The sequence below is a fragment of the Carcharodon carcharias genome (genome assembly GCF_017639515.1).
Source record: "Carcharodon carcharias isolate sCarCar2 chromosome 39 unlocalized genomic scaffold, sCarCar2.pri SUPER_39_unloc_5, whole genome shotgun sequence".
In the NCBI taxonomy this organism is placed as follows: domain Eukaryota; kingdom Metazoa; phylum Chordata; class Chondrichthyes; order Lamniformes; family Lamnidae; genus Carcharodon; species Carcharodon carcharias.
Genome location: NW_024470844.1, coordinates 405369 through 425000, shown reverse-complemented (window position 1 = coordinate 425000; position 19632 = coordinate 405369). Strand labels below are relative to the sequence as shown.

The 19632-nt window shown below is 53.2% G+C and overlaps 2 protein-coding genes across 7 annotated transcripts in view; one reads left to right on the top strand and one right to left on the bottom strand.

Moving 5' to 3' along the window:
- Window positions 1-8459, top strand: part of LOC121274985 (transcription factor MafK-like) — a 12527-nt gene extending 4068 nt beyond the window's left edge. For both annotated transcript variants that reach the window (XM_041182377.1, XM_041182375.1), the window contains exon 3: window positions 5212-8459. In XM_041182377.1, the coding sequence (XP_041038311.1) occupies window positions 5212-5619 (408 nt within the window). In that variant the 3' untranslated portion in view covers window positions 5620-8459. The remainder of the gene's footprint in view (window positions 1-5211) is intronic.
- A 2782-nt stretch (window positions 8460-11241) lies between these two features.
- leng8 (leukocyte receptor cluster (LRC) member 8) overlaps window positions 11242-19632 on the bottom strand; it is a 64526-nt gene continuing 56135 nt past the window's right edge. For 4 of the 5 annotated variants that reach the window (XM_041182370.1, XM_041182371.1, XM_041182369.1 and 1 more), the window contains one exon: window positions 12997-13361. In XM_041182370.1, coding sequence (XP_041038304.1) covers window positions 13199-13361 — 163 coding nt within the window. In that variant the 3' untranslated portion in view covers window positions 12997-13198. Of the gene's footprint in view, window positions 11648-11852; window positions 12151-12996; window positions 13362-19632 lie in introns of those variants that run through there. The other variant, XR_005942329.1, reaches the window with a different exon arrangement.

Here is a 19632-nt window from a genome sequence, read left to right as displayed (position 1 = left end):
TGTGCTGTACCTGTCCTGAGAGTGTTTGATGAGGACAGTGTAGAGGGAGATTTACTCTGTATCTAACCCCGTGCTGTACCTGTCCTGGGAGTGGTTGATGGGGACGGTGTACATGGAGATTTACTCTGTATCTAACCACGTGCTATACCTGACCCGAGGGAGATTTACTCTGTATCTAACCCCTTGCTGTACCTGTCCTGGGAGCATTTGACGGAGACAGTGTAGATGGAGATTTACTCTCTATCTTACCCTGTGCTGTACCTGTCCTGGGAGTGTTTGATGGGGACGGTGTAGAGGGAGATTTCCTCTGTATCTAACCCCGTGCTGTACCTGTCCTGGGAGTGTTTGATGGGGACAGTGTAGAGGGAGATTTACTATGTATCTAACCCCGTGCTGTACCCGTCCTGGGAGTGTTTGATGGGGACAGTGTAGAGGGAGATTTACTCTGTATCTAACCCTGTGCTGTACCTGTCCTGGGAGTGTTTGATGGGTCGAGTGAAGAGGCAACTTTACTCTGTATCTAACCCCGTGCTGTACCTGTCCTGAGAGTGTTTGATGAGGACAGTGTAGAGGGAGATTTACTCTGTATCTAACCCCGTGCTGTACCTGTCCTGGGAGTGGTTGATGGGGACGGTGTACATGGAGATTTACTCTGTATCTAACCCCTTGCTGTACCTGTCCTGGGAGCATTTGACGGAGACAGTGTAGATGGAGATTTACTCTCTATCTTACCCTGTGCTGTACCTGTCCTGGGAGTGTTTGATGGGGACAGTGTAGAGGGAGATTTACTCTGTATCTAACCCCGTGCTGTACCTGTCCAGGGAGTGTTTGATGGGGACAGTGTAGAGGTAGCTTTACTCTGTATCTAACCCCGTGCTGTACCTGTCCTGGGAGTGTTTGATGGGGACAGTGTAGAGGGAGCTTTACTCTGTATCTAACCCCGTGCTGTACCTGTCCTGGGAGTGTTTGATGGGGACAGTGTAGAGGGTGCTTTACTCTGTATCTAACCCCGTGCTGTACCGGTCCTGGGAATCTTTGATCTGGACGGTGTAGAGGGAGATTTACTCTGTATCTAACCCCGTGCTGTACCTGTCCTGGGAGTGTTTGATGGGGACGGTGTAGAGGGAGATTTCCTCTGTATCTAACCCCGTGCTGTACCTGTCCTGGGAGTGTTTGATGGGGACAGTGTAGAGGGAGATTTACTCTGTATCTAACCCCGTGCTGTACCGGTCCTGGGAATCTTTGATCTGGACGGTGTAGATGGAGATTTACTCTGTATCTAACCCCGTGCTGTACATTTCCTGGGAGTGTTGGATGGGGACGGTGTGGAGTGACATTTCTCTGCATCTAACCACGTGCTGTAACAGTCCTGGGAGTGTTGGATGTTGACAATTTAGATGCAGATTTACTCTGTATCCAATCCCTTGCTGTAACTGTCCTGGGAGTGTTTGATTGGGACAGTGTAGAGAGAGCTTTACTCTGTATCTAACCCCGTGCTGTACCTGTCCTGGGAGTGGTTGATGGGGACGGTGTACATGGAGATTTACTCTGTATCTAACCACGTGCTATACCTGACCCGAGGGAGATTTACTCTGTATCTAACCCCTTGCTGTACCTGTCCTGGGAGCATTTGACGGAGACAGTGTAGATGGAGATTTACTCTCTATCTTACCCTGTGCTGTACCTGTCCTGGGAGTGTTTGATGGGGACAGTGTAGATGGAGATTTACTCTGTATCTAACCACATGCTATACCTGACCTAGGAGGGTTGAATGGGGACAGTGTAGATGTAGCTTTACTCGGTATTTAACCCCGTGCTGTACCTGTCCTGGGAGTGTTGGATGGGGACAGTGTAGAGGGAGGTTTACTCAGTATCTAACCCTTTGCTGTACCTGTCCTGGGAGTGTTTGATGGGGACAGTGTAGAGGCAGCTTTACTCTGTATCTAACCCCGTGCTGTACCTGTCCTGGGAGTGTTTGATGGGGACAGTGTAGAGGGAGATTTACTCTGTATCTACCCCTGTGCTGTACCTGTCCTGGGAGCGTTTGATGGGGTTAGTTTAGAAGGATCTTTACTCTGTATCTAACCCCGTGCTGTACCTGTCCTGGGAGCGTTTGATGGGGTCGGTGTAGAGGGAGATTTACTCTGTATCTAACCCCGTGCTGTACCTCTCCTGGGAGTGTTTGATGGGGACAGTGTAGAGGGAGATTGACTCTGTATCTAACCCCGTGCTGTACCTGTCCTGGGAGTGTTTGATGGGGACAGTGTAGAGGGAGCTTTACTCTGTACCTAACTCCGTGCTGTACCTGTCCTGCGAGTGTTTGATGGGGACGGTGTTGAGGGAGATTTACTCTGTATCGAACCCCGTGCTGTACCTGTCCTGGGAGTGTTTGATGGGGACAGTGTAGAGGGAGATTTACTCTGTATCTAACCCTGTGCTGTACCTGTCCTGGGAGTGTTTGATGGGGACAATGTAGAGGGAGATTTACTCTGTATCTGATCCCGTGCTGTACCTGTCCTGCGAGTGTTTGATGGGGACGGTGTTGAGGGAGATTTACTCTGTATCGAACCCCGTGCTGTACCTGTCCTGGGAGTGTTTGATGGGAACAGTGTAGAGGGAGCTTTACTCTGATTCTAACCTCGTGCTGCACCTGTCCTGGGAGTGTTTGATGGGGACAGTGTAGAGGGAGATTTACTCTGTATCTATCTGTTTGATTGTCACATGGGGAGAGAGAGAGAGACGGGGATTATTTAGGGATTGATACAGTGTACGGGGAGAGAGAGAGAAACGCTGATTATTTAGGGATTGATACATTGCACGGGGAGAGAGAAGGAGAGACGGGGATTATTTAGTGATTGATACAGTGCACGGGGAGAGAGAGAGAGAGACGGGGATAATTTTGGGATTGATACAATGCACGGAGAGAGAGAGAGAGACGGGGATTATTTAGGGATTGATACAGTGCACGGGGAGAGAGAGAGAGAGAGACAAGGTTTATTTAGGGATTGATGCAGTGCATGGGGGGAGAGGGAGAGACAGGGATTATTTAGGGATTGATACAGTGCACTGGGAGAGAGAGGGACGGGGATTATTTTGGGATTGTTACAGTGCATGGGGAGAGAGACGGGGATTATTTAGGGATTGATACAGTGCACTGGGAGAGGGAGAGAGACGGGGATTATTTAGGGATTGATACAGTGCACTGGGAGAGGGAGAGGGACGGGGATTATTTAGGGATTGATACAGTGCACGGAGAGAGAGAGAGAGAGAGAGACGGGGATTATTTAGGGATTGATACAGTGCACGGGGAGAAAGAGAGAGAGACGGGGATTATTTAGGGATTGATACAGTGCACAGGGAGAGAGAGAGACGGGAATTATTTTGGGATTGATACAGTGTACGGGAGAGAGAGACGATGATTATTTTGGGATTGATACAATGCACGGCGAGAGAGAGAGAGAGAGACGGGGATTATGTAGGGATTGATACAGTGCACGGGGAGATCTGGAGAGAGATGGGGATCCTTTTGGGATTGATACAGTGCACGGGGAGAGCTGGAGAGAGACGGGGATTATTTAGGGATTGATATAGTGCACGGGGAGAGAGAGAGAGACGGGGATTATCTTGGGATTGATACAGTGCACGGGGAGAGAGAGAGACAGGGATTATTTAGGGATTGATGCAGTGCATGGGGGGAGAGGGAGAGACAGGGATTATTTAGGGATTGATACAGTGCACTGGGAGAGAGAGGGACGGGGATTATTTTGGGATTGTTACAGTGCATGGGGAGAGAGACGGGGATTATTTAGGGATTGATACAGTGCACTGGGAGAGGGAGAGAGACGGGGATTATTTAGGGATTGATACAGTGCACTGGGAGAGGGAGAGGGACGGGGATTATTTAGGGATTGATACAGTGCACGGAGAGAGAGAGAGAGAGAGAGAGACGGGGATTATTTAGGGATTGATACAGTGCACGGGGAGAAAGAGAGAGAGACGGGGATTATTTAGGGATTGATACAGTGCACAGGGAGAGAGAGAGACGGGAATTATTTTGGGATTGATACAGTGTACGGGAGAGAGAGACGATGATTATTTTGGGATTGATACAATGCACGGCGAGAGAGAGAGAGAGAGACGGGGATTATGTAGGGATTGATACAGTGCACGGGGAGATCTGGAGAGAGATGGGGATCCTTTTGGGATTGATACAGTGCACGGGGAGAGCTGGAGAGAGACGGGGATTATTTAGGGATTGATATAGTGCACGGGGAGAGAGAGAGACGGGGATTATCTTGGGATTGATACAGTGCACGGGGAGAGAGAGAGACAGGGATTATTTAGGGATTGATACAGTGCACAGGGAGAGAGAGAGAGAGATGGGGATTATTTAGGAATTGATACAGTGCACGGAGAGAGAGAGACGGGGATTATTTAGGGATTGATACAGTGCACGGAGAAAGAGAGAGACGGGGATTATTTAGGGATTGATATAGTGCACGGGGAGAGGGAGAGAGAAACGGGGATTATTTAGGGATTGATATAGTGCACGGGGAGAGGGAGAGAGAAACGGGGATTATTTAGGGATTGATACAGTGCATGGGGAGAGAGAGAGAGAGAGACGGGGATTATTTAGGGATTGATACAGTGCATGGGGAGAGAGAGAGAGAGAGACGGGGATTATTTAGGGATTGATACAGTGCATGGGGAGAGAGAGAGAGAGAGAGACGGGGATTATTTTGGGATTGATACAGTGCACGGGGTGAGAGAGAGACGGGGATAATTTTGGGATTGATACAGTGCACGGGGTGAGAGAGAGATGGGGATTATTTAGGGATTGATACAGTTCACGTGGAGAGAGAGAGAGAGACGGGGATTATTTAGGGATTGATACAGTGCACGGGGAGAGAGAGAGAGAGATGGATTATTTAGGGATTGATACAGTGCACGGGGAGAGAGAGAGACAGGGATTATTTAGGGATTGATACAGTGCATGGGGAGAGATGGAGAGAGATTGGGATTATTTAGGGATTGATACAGTGCATGGGGAGAGATGGAGAGAGACGGGGATTATTTTGGGGGGAGGGTTGGCGAGCTGGGGGAGGGTTGGATGGTCAGGGCTGACGTTTCGATACGGTTGTGTTAGCGATGATTGCCTGGGCGCCGCACACACACACACACACACGGACTGAATTTCCTCTTCTGTCACAGGCCAAGAAGGAGACGGGGATCAGGGCCCTCAGTGACCACGAGCTGATCCAGTTGACGGTGCGGGACCTGAACCAGCAGCTGCGGGGCCTGTCCAAGGAGGAGGTGGCGCGGCTCAAGCAGCGGAGGCGCACGCTCAAGAACCGGGGCTACGCGGCCAGCTGCCGGGAGAAGCGGGTGTCCCAGCGGGAGGAGCTGGAGCACCAGCGGGTGGCCCTGGCCGCCGAGGTGGACGGCCTGGCCCGGGAGAACTCCAGCATGAAGGGCGAGCTGGACTCGCTGAGGGCCCGCTACCTGGCGCTGCAGGCCTTTGCCCGCTCCATGGGCCGTGGCACACTGGTGCCCACCCGCGTCGCCACCAGCGGCGTCATCACCATCGTCAAGCCGGAGGCCAAGAAGTCCGACGTGTGACACCACGCCCCCCCCCCACCCCCTCCGGGCTGCCTCCTCTGGGTGAGGAAGTTATCCCTCGCGTCCCCCTCTCATCCTCCCCCCCCCCCTTCCCAAGCACCGTAAACCCCGTGGCCCCCCTCGGTAACTCACCTCTCCGCTGAGCGGGGAAACAGGCCTTCCCTGTCTCCCCCCTCCGGAGCCCCTTGTCACTTAGTCCCGCCCGGTTAGGTCACCTCCTCTGTTGTCAGGCGAAACCCAAACTCCACCCCCCCCCTCCACCCCTCCCACCAAGCCCATCCCCTCGTCCTCCTCACGGCTGCAATTTTCAAGATCTGGCAATGTTCTTGTGAATCCCCTCTGTACCTCTCTGTCCAGAGCGATTTTGTCCTTCCTGTACATAGCCACAATTTTCAAAATCTGGCAACGTTCTTGTGAATCTCCTCTACTCTCTCTCTCGAGCGATTTTGTCTTTCCTGTACATAGCCGCAATTTTCAAGATCTGGCAATGTTCTTGTGAATCTCCTCTACTCTCTCTAGAGCGATTTTGTCCTTCCTGTAATGTGGCAACCACAACTGTACACAAATTTCCAGCTGTGGCCTAACCCTCACCTTGCTCAGTTCCAGCATCACATCCCCCCCCACCCCGCTCTTGTATTCAATACCTCGCCCCGGTAAAGGAAAGCATTCCTCGCGCTCTCTGTGCCACCGTTACCCACCATCGGGGAACCTGTGGACATGCACTCCAAGGTGTCTCACTTCCCTCTCCCCTTCCCAAAAGTCCTCCCATTTATTGAGTATTCCCTTGCTTTGTTTGTCCTCCCCCGGCACTCTTCCGGACTGAATTCCATCGGCCGCTTTTCTACCATTGATTTCGTGCTGGAGTCGCGAGCTAATCCTCTTCGGAGTCATCTGCAAGTTTCTCAATCGTGCCTCCCACCTTGGTGTCCAAACTGTTAATATATACAACAAACAGCAAGGGGCCCCAACACTCAGTCCCGTGGAACGCCAGTGGAAACCGTTTTCCATTCGCAAAAAAAAAAAAATCCATCAAAAAAAGACCATCCCTTTGTTTCCTGTCCCCGGGGTAGTTATGTATCCAGCTCGCCACCTTCCCCTGTATCCCATGAGCGCTCACTTTCCTGAATAGTCTGCTGTGTGGAACTTTTGTCAAACGCCTTGCTAAAATCCATGCGGACCACATCCACTGCACTACCCTCATCAATCCTCCTCGTCAGTCCCTCAAAATATTTGATTCGATTAGCGAGACCCAACGTTCCCCTAACAAAGCCAGGCTGACTGTCGCTCATCAATCCGAGCTTTTCTAAGTGACAGTTTATCCTGTGTCTCAGAATTGATTCGAAACAATTTGCACCCCCCACCCCCCCCACCGAAGTCAAGACTGATTGGCCGATAATTTGCTGGCCCATCCCTCACACCCTTTTTAAACCGTGGCACAACGCTGACAGATCCTCCAATCCTCTGCGACCTGTCCTGTATCGAGTGACGATCTGGAAAACGATCCTCAGAGCATCTGCTATTTCCTCCCCAGCTTCCTCCAAGGGCCTGGGACACAACCTCATCCGGCCCTGGCGATTTATCCACCTTCGAGGATGCCAGTCCCCCCTGTACTTCCTCTCTCTCGCTATGCTTATTGTATCTAATACTCCACAAACCTCCTCTTTTGAACTGCAATGTCCGCATCACCCCTCTCTTTTGTGAGGACAGAGACAAAGTACTCATTGAGAACCCTGTCCACATCAATGCACAAGTTACCATGTACATCTCGGATAGGCCCCAACCTTTCCTTACCCTCTTGCTCTTAATGTACTGGTAAAACATCTTTGGGTTTGGTTTTAGCTGCCAATATTTTTTAATATCCTCTCTTTGCCTTCCTAATTTCCCTTTTTGCTTCACCCCTGGACTTTCTATACTCCTCGAGGCTTTCTACAGTAGGTATTTTTGTGACTGACATACACTCTTTCTTTCTCTGCTTCATCTTACCCTGTACACTTCTGGATGACCGGGGCTCTAAATCGACAGCACCCGCTGTGGGGACATATCCACGCTGCGCCTGCAGAATCTCGCTTTTGAATGTCTCGCAGAACGGTCCCTCGAGCCTGCTCCGGCATTCAAAAAGATCGTGGGCTGATCTGAATGCAACAACCACCCCGCACCACCAACCCCCCCAACCAAACATTCCTGCCTCCCCACCCCCGATAACCTTTCACTCCCTCTTTGATCAAGAATCTATCTCGCTCTTGCCTTCGAAACATTCGAAGTCTCGGCTTCCACCGCCTTTCGAGGGAGAGAGTTCCAAAGGCTCAAGACCCTCAAAGATAAAAGTTCTCCCCTGTTTTAAAATGAGCGACCCTTATTTTTAAACAGTGGCCCCCCCCAGTTCTAGATTGTCCCACAAGAGGAAACACCCTCTCCACATCCATCCCGTCAAGTCCCCTCAGGATCTTAAAAGGTTTCAATTAAGTCATCTCTTACTTTTCTAACCTCCAGTGGGTACAAGCCTAAATATCCAGCCTTTCCTCCCAAGACAACCTGCCCATTCCTGGTGTTAATCTGGTGTGTCTTCTCTGGACTGTGTCCAACGCATTTACACCCTCCCTGAAATAAGGAGACCAATGCTGTACACAGTGGTCCAGATGTGGTCCCACAAGGGCCCTGTACAACTGAAGCATAACCTCCCTGCTTTTGTATTCAATCTTGAACTGAGGAAACTGTTTCAGCTCCAGATTTGTCCTGGGGGCGTTTGTTCTTCGACAGGTCCTGCGATCACTTGCTCGTGAATTGCGTTTGTTCAGGAGCTTTGAAGTTGTTCACCAAATATACTCAGAGATCATAAAGTCGATGGATGTTCAGCTCACTCTTTCATTCACTGTCCGCTTCAAACACTCCCAGGACAGGTACAGCACGGGGTTAGATACAGAGTAAGGCTCCCTCTACACTATCCCCATCAAATACTCCCAGGACAGCTGCAGCACGGGGTTAGATACAGAGTAAAGCTCCCTCTACACTGTCCCCATCAAACACTCCCAGGACAGGTACAGCACAGGGTTAGATACAGAGTAAAGCTCACTCTACACTGTCCCCATTACACGCTCCCAGGACAGGGACAGCACGGAGTTAGATACAGAGTAAATCCCCCTCTACACTGTCCCCATCAAACACTCCCAGGACAGGGACAGCACGGGGTTAGATACAGAGTAAAGCTCCCTCTACACCGTCCCCATCAAACACTCCCAGGACAGGTACAGCACGGGGTTAGATACAGAGTAAAGCTCCCTCTACACTGTCCCCATCAAACATTCCCAGGACAGGTACAGCACGGGGTTAGATACAGAGTAAAGCTCCCTCTACACTGTCCCCATCAAACACTCCCAGGACAGGTACAGCACGGGGTTAGATACAGAGTAAAGCTCAAACAGAAATAGCTGGAAAAACTCAGCAGGTCTGGCAGCATCGGTGGAGAAGAGTACAGTTGATGTTTCGAGTCCTCATGACCCTTCACAGAACTAAGTAAAAATAGGAAAGTGGTGAAATATAAACTGGTTTAAGGGGGGGAGGGGTGTTGTTGTTAGGACAAGCGTTGTTGTTAGGACAAGCAGCCAGTATTAGGTGGAGATAACCAAAAGATGTCACAGACAAAAGAACAAAGAGATGTTGAAGGTGGTGATATTATCTAAAGGAATGTGCTAATTAAGCATAGGAAGCAGGACAGACAAGGTACAGATGGCGCTACTGGGGGTGGGGTGAAATAATACTAAAAGGGCATAAAAGGTAGAGATAAACAATGGCTGGAAATACATTTAAAATAATGGAAATAAGTGGGAAAAGAAAAATCTATGTAACTTATTGGAAAAAAAAGGAAGGGGGAAGAAACAGAAAGGGGGTGGGATGGAGGAGGGAGTTCATGATCTAAAGTTGTGGAACTCAATATTCGGTCCGGAAGGCTGTAAATTGCCTAGTCGGAAGATGAGGTGTTGTTCCTCCAGTTTGCATTGAGCTTCACTGGAACAATGCAGCAAGCTAAGGACAGACATGTGGGCAAGAGAGCAGGGTGGAGAGTTGAGAGTAAAGCTCGCTCTACACTGACCCATCAAACACTCCCAGGACAGATACAGCATGGGGTTAGATACAGAGTAAAGCTCCCTCTACATCGTCCCCATCAAACACTCCCAGGACAGATACAGCACGGGGTTAGATACAGAGTAAAGCTCCCTCTACACTGTCCCTATCAAACACTCCCAGGACAGGTACAGCACGGGGTTAGATACAGGGTAAAGCTCCCTCTACACTGTCCCATCAAACACTCCCAGGACATGTACAGCACAGGGTTAGATACAGAGTAAATCTCCCTCTACACCGTCCCCATCAAACACTCCCAGGACAGGTACAGTACGGGGTTAGATACAGAGTAAAGCTCCCTCTACACTGTCACCATCAAACACTCCCAGGACAGGTACAGCACAGGGTTAGATACAGAGTAAAGCTCCCTCTACACTGTCCCCATCAAACACTCCCAGGACAGGTGCAGCACGGGGTTAGATACAGAGTAAAGCTCCCTCTACACTGTCTCCATCAAACACTCCCAGGACAGGTACAGCACAGGGTTAGATACAGAGTAAAGCTCCCTCTACACTGTCACCATCAAACACTCCCAGGACAGGTACAGCACGGGGTTAGATACAGAGTAAATCTCCCTCTACACTGTCCTCATCAAACACTCCCAGGACAGGTACAGCACAGGGTTAGATACAGAGTAAATCTCCCTCTACACTGTCCTCATCAAACACTCCCAGGACAGGTACAGCACGGGGTTAGACACAGAGTAAAGCTCCCTCTACACTGTCAGCATCAAACACTCACAGGACAGGTACAACAAATGGGTTAGGTACAGAGTAAATCTCCCTCTACACCGTCCCCATCAAACACTCCCAGGACAGGTACAGCACAGGGTTAGATACAGAGTAAAGCTCCCTCTACACTGTCCGCATCAAACACTCCCAGGACAGGTACAGCACAGGGTTAGATACAGAGTAAAGCTCCCTCTACACTGTCCGCATCAAACACTCCCAGGACAGGTACAGCACGGGGTTAGATACAGAGTAAATCTCCCTCTACACCGTCCCCATCAAACACTCCCAGGACAGGTACAGCACAGGGTTAGATACAGAGTAAAGCTCCCTCTACACTGTCCGCATCAAACACTCCCAGGACAGGTACAGCACAGGGTTAGATACAGAGTAAATCTCCCTCTACACTGTCCCCATCAAACACTCACAGGAGAGGTACAGCACGGGGTTAGATACAGAGCAAAGCTCCCTCTACACTGTCCCCATCAAACACTCACAGGAGAGGTACAGCACGGAGTTAGATACAGAGTAAAGCTCCCTCTACACTGTCCCCATCAAACACTCCCAGGAGAGGTACAGCACGGAGTTAGATACAGAGTAAAGCTCCCTCTACACTGTCCCCATCAAACACTCCCAGGACAGGTACAGCACGGGGTTAGATACAGAGTAAATCTCCCCCTACATCGACCCGATCAAACACTCCCAGGACAGGGACAGCACGGGGTTCGGTAGAGTAAAAACACACCGCAGGAGTGACGAGACGCCCATAACCAAATCTGTTCAAAGGATTTATTTCACACATTGGCGACAGGAATTCAAAAACATTATTCATTCTGTGAAAAGGTTGGAGGATTGGTTTGGTGTTGGGGTAGGGGGGGTGGGAGAGGAGGCGGGGGGGGGGGTGACGAGGTGTTGAGGGGTGGGGTGGTGGGGAGGGGAGGGCAGGGACGAGTTGGTGCGGTTTTAAAAACGAAAACAAAAAGCAGCTGCGTTGGTCCTGGCGGGAGTGCAAGGGAGGGTAGGGGTAGAGTAACAGATTCCATTGGGAGGCAGGAGGGAGGGAAAGGGTTGTGGGAGGGGGAAGGGGGAGGGATGGGGGGGGAGATGCACAAGGTGGGCAAAACGGTGAAGAGGGTGTCCGCAGACTCCCGGCGTCTGAGATACGATCCTGTGACTACCACCTGAAAAGAAAACACGGCTGATCGGACATAGGCATTTCTTCCCCCCCGCCCCCATCCCCCCCCCCCACAACCCCTCCCAACAGCGAGGAAGGCAGAACAGCAGAACAACGCCACATAGGGGCAGCAGGGGAGGGGGGGGGGGGGGGGGGGGGGGGGGGGGGGGAGGAGGAGGAGGAAGTTGGGTGGTGGGGGAGTAACACCGCACCTTTCGTCGCTCCCTTTTGCACCATTTAATCTTCCTGGCACGGCCTCATCTCCCTCTCAAACTTCTCAACAAAGACAACTCCAAGTCCCTCTCTTCTGTTATCCTTTTGACTTCGGCTCAAGACATAAAGAGATCTGCCTCCGTTCGCTCAAGATTCAGTGCAGAGACACAGTCCCATCGCTCATGGCTCCAGCCGCAGAGAAAGCTGGTGAGACGCGCGGACTCCCCTCTCGCTGGGCGCACAGTCAAGTCGCTCGGGCTTTTTATCTCTTTTCACTCTTTGGGTTCTCAACGCTCGCTTTGTTACGTGTATATATATATATTTTTTTTTTGTTTTGATCGCGTTGTTGGTTCCATCGCTCCCTCAAGGTGACCGGAGAGGGGGGAACGAGAGAGAGAGAGAGAGAGAGAAAGAGAGAGATCGGGGAGGGGGAGAGAGAGAGAGAGAGAGAAAAACTGAAACATAGTTAGCGTCTCATTGTGACAAAGTACAAAAATATACACACATGAAAACTTTACAAAGTTATAGACTTGATTGCTAAAAAAAAGGGGTAAAGGGGGGGGTTGGGAGTCGGGGGGGGGGGAAGGGTGGGGAAGAGAGTGGACGGGGTGAGGGAGGAGGGTGTGGGGGGGAGAAACCAGTTGGTCGGTCTTGCAAGTCTGGCGGTTGACGTCTGTACAGATTCTTAAATTTAAAGCAAAGATCTTTAAATGCACAATCTTTTATCTCTATATAAATATACACGTTATATATACACAAACACAAAATAAATCAGCTTTGTTAAACCATTTACATTCACGAGTTTGGCAGCGATATATCAAAACCACAGCAGATCCCTCAAATCCAGAAGCACCATCCTCCAGACAGTCCCACAACCTGGGAGAATCGCTGAGTGCTCTTTGTGGTGGGGGTGGGGGGGGTGGGGGGAGTGGACTGGACTGGACTGGACCGGACAGGGGCTGCTAAGTCTCTCCATGGGAGGTGCCAACCCTCGGAACGCTGCACAGCCCAGGGCGGAACGCTAGCCGGGAAGAGAGGCGTCACTCCCTCTCCCTCTCTCCCGCGCTCCGAGAGGGGGTGGGGTGGGGAGTGTGTGCCGGAGACAGTGGGGGGGGGGGGGGGGGGGGGGGGGGGGGGGGGTGGGCTTTACCAAGGTGGGGGTCTGGGAGAAAAGAAAATGCAGACGTCGGGGGGTGTGGTGTGGGGCGAGAGACACCGGACATCTTCCTCCACTCGAGGGGGATGGTTACGCTGCGAGACCAACACCCACCCCGCCTCGCCCTCACCACCCCTCTCCCCCGCTCGCCCTCCCTCGATCAGACACATGCTGGGGGGAGGGGGAGGGTCAGAAATTCGGCAGCTGCAAGACACTTTGCTTGCAGTCGATCTTGGTGCTATCGGATTTGAGGAAGGTGAGGGCCAGTGGGGCCAGGAACACTTCACACTCGTCCTCGTTATCGAAGGCTAGTTCAGACTGCACATAGGAGACAGGTAACGCTGGCCGGTAACTAGAGGGCAGGAGAGAGAGAGAGAGAGAGAGAACGAGAGAGGAGAGGAGAGAAAGAGGCGGGCAAAAAAAAAAGGTTAGCGAGAGACAACAGTAACACAGCAAGGACACTTCTACATAAACCGGAGAGCAAAAATACACAGCAGCCTGCAGCAGGGGGCAAGGCAGGGGAACCCGAACCCCCCACACTCACACACCCACACACTGACACACTCATACACACACACCCGCACAAATACACACACTCACATACACACACACACACACTCATACACACACACACACCCGCACCCGCGCACACACACTCATACACACACACCCACACACATACACACACACACACACTGACACACACATACACACACACTGACACACACACACCCGCACACATACACACACTCACACCCGCACACATACACACATTGACACACACACACACACACTCATACACACACACCCACACACATACACACTCACACACACCCGCACATACACACACACACTGACACACTCATACACACACACCTGCACACACACACATACACACACACACCCGCACACACACACACTCATACACACACCCCCGCACACATACACACACACACCCCCGCACACATACACACACACTCATACACACACACCCGCACACATACACACACCCGCACATACACACACACCCGCACACATACACACACACCCGCACACATACACACACACCCGCACATACACACACACACTGACACACTCATACACACACACACTCATACACACACACCCGCACATACACACACACACAGACACATACACACACACACACCCGCACACATACACACACACCCACACACATACACACACATACACACACACCCGCACATACATACACACACACACACCCACACATACATACACACACACACACCCACACACTCATACACACACACACACCCACACACATATACACACACACACACCCACACACATATACACACACACACACACATACATACACACACCTGCACCCACGCACACATACACACACACACACTCACACACACACACACACCCACTCACACACACTCATACACGCACACACTCACACACACACCCACACATACATACACACACCCACACTCATACACACACTCTCTCACACACACACACACACACACCCACTCACACACACAAACACCCACTCACACACACAAACACCCACTCATACACACACACCCCCACACACCCACTCATACACCCCCACACACCCACTCTCTCTCCCACACACCCACTCACACAAACACCCACACACACACACACACCCCTACTCACACACCCCCACACACCCACTCATACACACCCACACATCCACTCATACACACCCACACACCCACTCATACACACCCACACACCCACTCATACACACACACACACCCACTCATACACACACACACACACCCACTCATACACACACACACACACACCCACACCCACTCATACACGGCCACTCATACACACCCACACACACACACACTCATACACACCCACACACCATCTCATACACACACCCCCACACTCATACACACACACCCACTCATACACACACACACCCACTCATACACACACACACCCCCACACTCATACACACTCATACACACACACCCACTCTCTCACACACACAAACACCCACACACACAAACACCCACTCACACACATCCACTCATACACATACGCACCCATTCATACACACACACGCACCCACTCATCCACACTCACACACACCCACCCACTCTCACACACTCATACACACACACACACCTACTCCCACACACACACCCACTCATACACACACACACCCACTCTCTCTCACACACACTCATACACACCCACACACACACACCCACCCACTCACACCCACACTCACCCACTCACACCCACCCACTCACCCACTCACATCCATCCCCCCCACACACCCACTCACCCCCACACACACCCACACTCACACATACCCACTCACACTCACCCCACACACCCACACACCCACTCTCACTCGCCCACACACCCACTCACACACACCCCCCCCCCACCCCCACCCCACACCCACACCCCCACCCCACACCCACACCCCCACACACCACGCCATCCAGACTCACTACAGTGCTCCTACTGACACACTCGCGTCCCAGGAAAGCAGGTTGGAGGGGGGGGGGGGGGGGGGGGGGTGGAGGGGTGGGTGGAGGGGGGGGGGGGGGGTGTGGGTGCCGCTGCTGGAAGGGGGTGGGTGTGCACCCCAGTAGCATCGGGCAATACCCCACTTCACTCACACGCCACTCACACGGCAAGCGAGCCAACCAAACCACTGGAGCCTGTTGGGGAGGGCCACAGGCTCCCCTGCCTCCCTCCCCCACCACACCCCCCCACCCCATTGCCAGGACCTTGCCGGTTCATCCCGGCTTCCCCACTACCACAAACCCGGCTGACCCGCGGGGGGGGGGGTAGGAAAAACAGGGAAGGAGAGACAAGTCAGTCGCAGCTTTTCACCGCACGCTCATCAAGGCGCTGCCTGTCACCAACAGTGACTGCGCTCCACCAAGGGGCGCGTCGGAGAGAGGGGATTCTGCGTCTGGACAGCACTGACTGGACAATCACGAGTGCGCACCCAACCCCCTCCCCCACCCCACCCCACCCCCCCTCCCCCCACCCCCAACAACTTACGGCGACAATTTAAGGTCATCAGTCAGGCTGGCAGTGTAGCTCACCTTTACATGCTACAAGCTACTCATGTTCATACGCAGGGGCCTGGCCCTCCGTGAACAAAAGCAACAGGTCCGGCCGTTGGGCACGTCCATGTTGCTGCTGCTCCCCCTCTGCCACTGGCGGGGGGGGGTCTCTGCCCTGATGAGTGCGAGAGGAAAAGCTTGGACGGTTTGCCTGCCCACGTTCGGTACCAGCAAGCGAGTGTGTGTAAACGGAGGATACTTACCCGGGACAGGAGTACAGCTGAGGGCTGGCCTCTGGCCAGGCTGTGGTTCACCATGGTGACCAGGGCTGGGCACACTAACCCCCAGACTGACCACCCTACAGCAGGGAGGCGTCCACCCACCGCACATACTCTGCAACTCTCTCCCCCCCCCACCCAGGCACCAGCTCGGCCTCTTCCTCCACACCCCAAACACACTCCAGCTTCAGCAGGACAGCCTCTCCCTCCACCTCGGGATCTCTCCCTCGGACTCTCCTCTCTCTCTCCCCCTCGAACTCTCCTCTCTCTTTCTCCCTCGGACTTTCCTCTTCTCTCTCTCCCCCTCGGACTCTCCTCTCTCTCTCTCTCGGACTCTCCTCTTCTCTCTCTCTCCCTCGGACTCTCCTCTCTCTCTCTCGGACTCTCCTCTCTCTCTCTCGGACTCTCCTCTCTCTCTCCCTCGGACTCTCCTCTCTCTCTCTCTCTCGGACTCTCCTCTCTCTCTCTCTCGGACTCTCCTCTCTCTCTCTCTCGGACTCTCCTCTCTCTCTCTCTCTCGGACTCTCCTCTCTCTCTCGGACTCTCCTCTCTCTCTCGGACTCTCCTCTCTCTCTCTCTCGGACTCTCCTCTCTCTCTCGGACTCTCCTCTCTCTCTCTCTCTCTCTCTCGGACTCTCCTCTCTCTCTCGGACTCTCCTCTCTCTCTCTCTCTCTCTCGGACTCTCCTCTCTCTCTCTCTCTCGGACTCTCCTCTCTCTCTCGGACTCTCCTCTCTCTCTCGGACTCTCCTCTCTCTCTCTCTCTCGGACTCTCCTCTCTCTCTCGGACTCTCCTCTCTCTCTCTCTCTCTCTCTCGGACTCTCCTCTCTCTCTCGGACTCTCCTCTCTCTCTCTCTCTCTCTCGGACTCTCCTCTCTCGGACTCTCCTCTCTCTCTCGGACTCTCCTCTCTCTCTCTCTCTCGGACTCTCCTCTCTCTCTCTCGGACTCTCCTCTCTCTCCCTCTCTCTCGGACATCCTCTCTCTCTCTCTCTCGGACTCTCCTCTCTCTCTCGGACTCTCTCTCTCTCTCTCTCTCGGACTCTCCTCTCTCTCTCTCTCTCTCGGACTCTCCTCTCTCTCTCTCTCTCGGACTCTCCTCTCTCTCTCTCGGACTCTCCTCTCTCTCTCTCTCTCTCGGACTCTCCTCTCTCTCTCTCTCTCTCGGACTCTCCTCTCTCTCTCTCTCTCTCTCGGACTCTCCTCTCTCTCTCTCTCTCTCGGACTCTCCTCTCTCTCTCTCTCTCTCGGACTCTCCTCTCTCTCTCTCTCGGACTCTCCTCTCTCTCTCTCTCTCTCGGACTCTCCCCTCTCTCTCTCTCTCGGACTCTCCCCTCTCTCTCTCGAACTCTCCTCTCTCTCTCTCTCTCTCGGACTCTCCTCTCTCTCTCTCTCTCGGACTCTCCTCTCTCTCTCTCTCTCGGACTCTCCTCTCTCTCTCTCTCTCTCGGACTCTCCTCTCTCTCTCTCTCTCGGACTCTCCTCTCTCTCTCTCTCTCTCGGACTCTCCTCTCTCTCTCTCTCTCGGACTCTCCTCTCTCTCTCTCTCTCGGACTCTCCTCTCTCTCTCTCTCTCGGACTCTCCTCTCTCTCTCTCTCTCGGACTCTCCTCTCTCTCTCGGACTCTCCTCTCTCTCTCGGACTCTCCTCTCTCTCTCGGACTCTCCTCTCTCTCTCGGACTCTCCTCTCTCTCTCGGACTCTCCTCTCTCTCTCGGACTCTCCTCTCTCTCTCGGACTCTCCTCTCTCTCTCGGACTCTCCTCTCTCTCTCGGACTCTCCTCTCTCTCTCGGACTCTCCTCTCTCTCTCGGACTCTCCTCTCTCTCTCGGACTCTCCTCTCTCTCTCGGACTCTCCTCTCTCTCTCGGACTCTCCTCTCTCTCTCGGACTCTCCTCTCTCTCTCGGACTCTCCTCTCTCTCTCGGACTCTCCTCTCTCTCTCGGACTCTCCTCTCTCTCTCGGACTCTCCTCTCTCTCTCGGACTCTCCTCTCTCTCTCGGACTCTCCTCTCTCTCTCTCGGACTCTCCTCTCTCTCTCTCTCGGACTCCTCTCTCTCTCTCTCGGACTCTCCTCTCTCTCTCGGACTCTCCTCTCTCTCTCTCTCTCTCTCTCTCTCGGACGCTCCTCTCTCTCTCTCTCTCTCTCGGACTCTCCTCTCTCTCTCTCGGACTCTCCTCTCCCTCTCTCGGACTCTCCTCTCTCTCTCTCGGACTCTCCTCTCTCTCTCACGGACTCTCCTCTCTCTCTCTCGGACTCTCCTCTCTCTCTCTCGGACTCTCCTCTCTCTCTCACGGACTCTCCTCTCTCTCTCTCGGACTCTCCTCTCTCTCCCTCGGACTCTCCTCTCTCTCTCTCCCTCGGACTCTCCTCTCTCTCTCTCCCTCGGACTCTCCTCTCTCTCTCTCCCTCGGACTCTCCTCTCTCTCTCTCCCTCGGACTCTCCTCTCTCTCTCTCCCTCGGACTCTCCTCTCTCTCTCCCTCTCACTCGGACTCTACTCTCTCCCTCGGACTCTCCTCTCTCCCTCGGACTCTCCTCTCTCCCTCGGACTCTCCTCTCTCCCTCGGACTCTCCTCTCTCCCTCGGACTCTCCTCTCTCCCTCGGACTCTCCTCTCTCCCTCGGACTCTCCTCTCTCTCTCTCCCTCGGACTCTCCTCTCCCTCTCTCCCTCGGACTTTCCTCTCTCTCGCTCTCTCCCTCGGACTGTCTCTCTCCCTCGCACTCTCCTCTCCCTCGGACTCTCCTCTCCCTCGGACTCTCCTCTCCCTCGGACTCTCCTCTTCCTCGGACTCTCCTCTCCCTCTCTCTCCCCCTCGGACTCTCCTCTCCCTCTCTCTCCCCCTCGGACTCTCCTCTCTCTCTCTCCCTCTCCCTCGGACTCTGCTAACTCTCTCGCTCTCTCTCCCTCCGACTCTCCTCTCTCTCTCTCGCTCTCTCCCTCGCACTCTCCTCTTCCTCGGACTCTCCCCTTCCTCGGACTCTCCCACTCTCTCTCCCTCGGACTCTCCTCTCCCTCTCCCTCGGACTCTCCTCTCCCTCTCCCTCGGACTCTCCTCTCCCTCTCCCTCGGACTCTCCTCTCCCTCTCCCTCGGACTCTCCTCTCTCTCCCTCGGACTCTCCTCTCCCTCGGACTCTCCTCTCTCTCTCCCTCGGACTCTCCTCTCTCTCTCCCTCGGACTCTCCTCTCTCTCTCCCTCGGACTCTCCTCTCTCTCTCCCTCGGACTCTCCTCTCTCTCACCCTCGGAGTCTCCTCTCTCCCTCGGACTCTCCTCTCCCTCT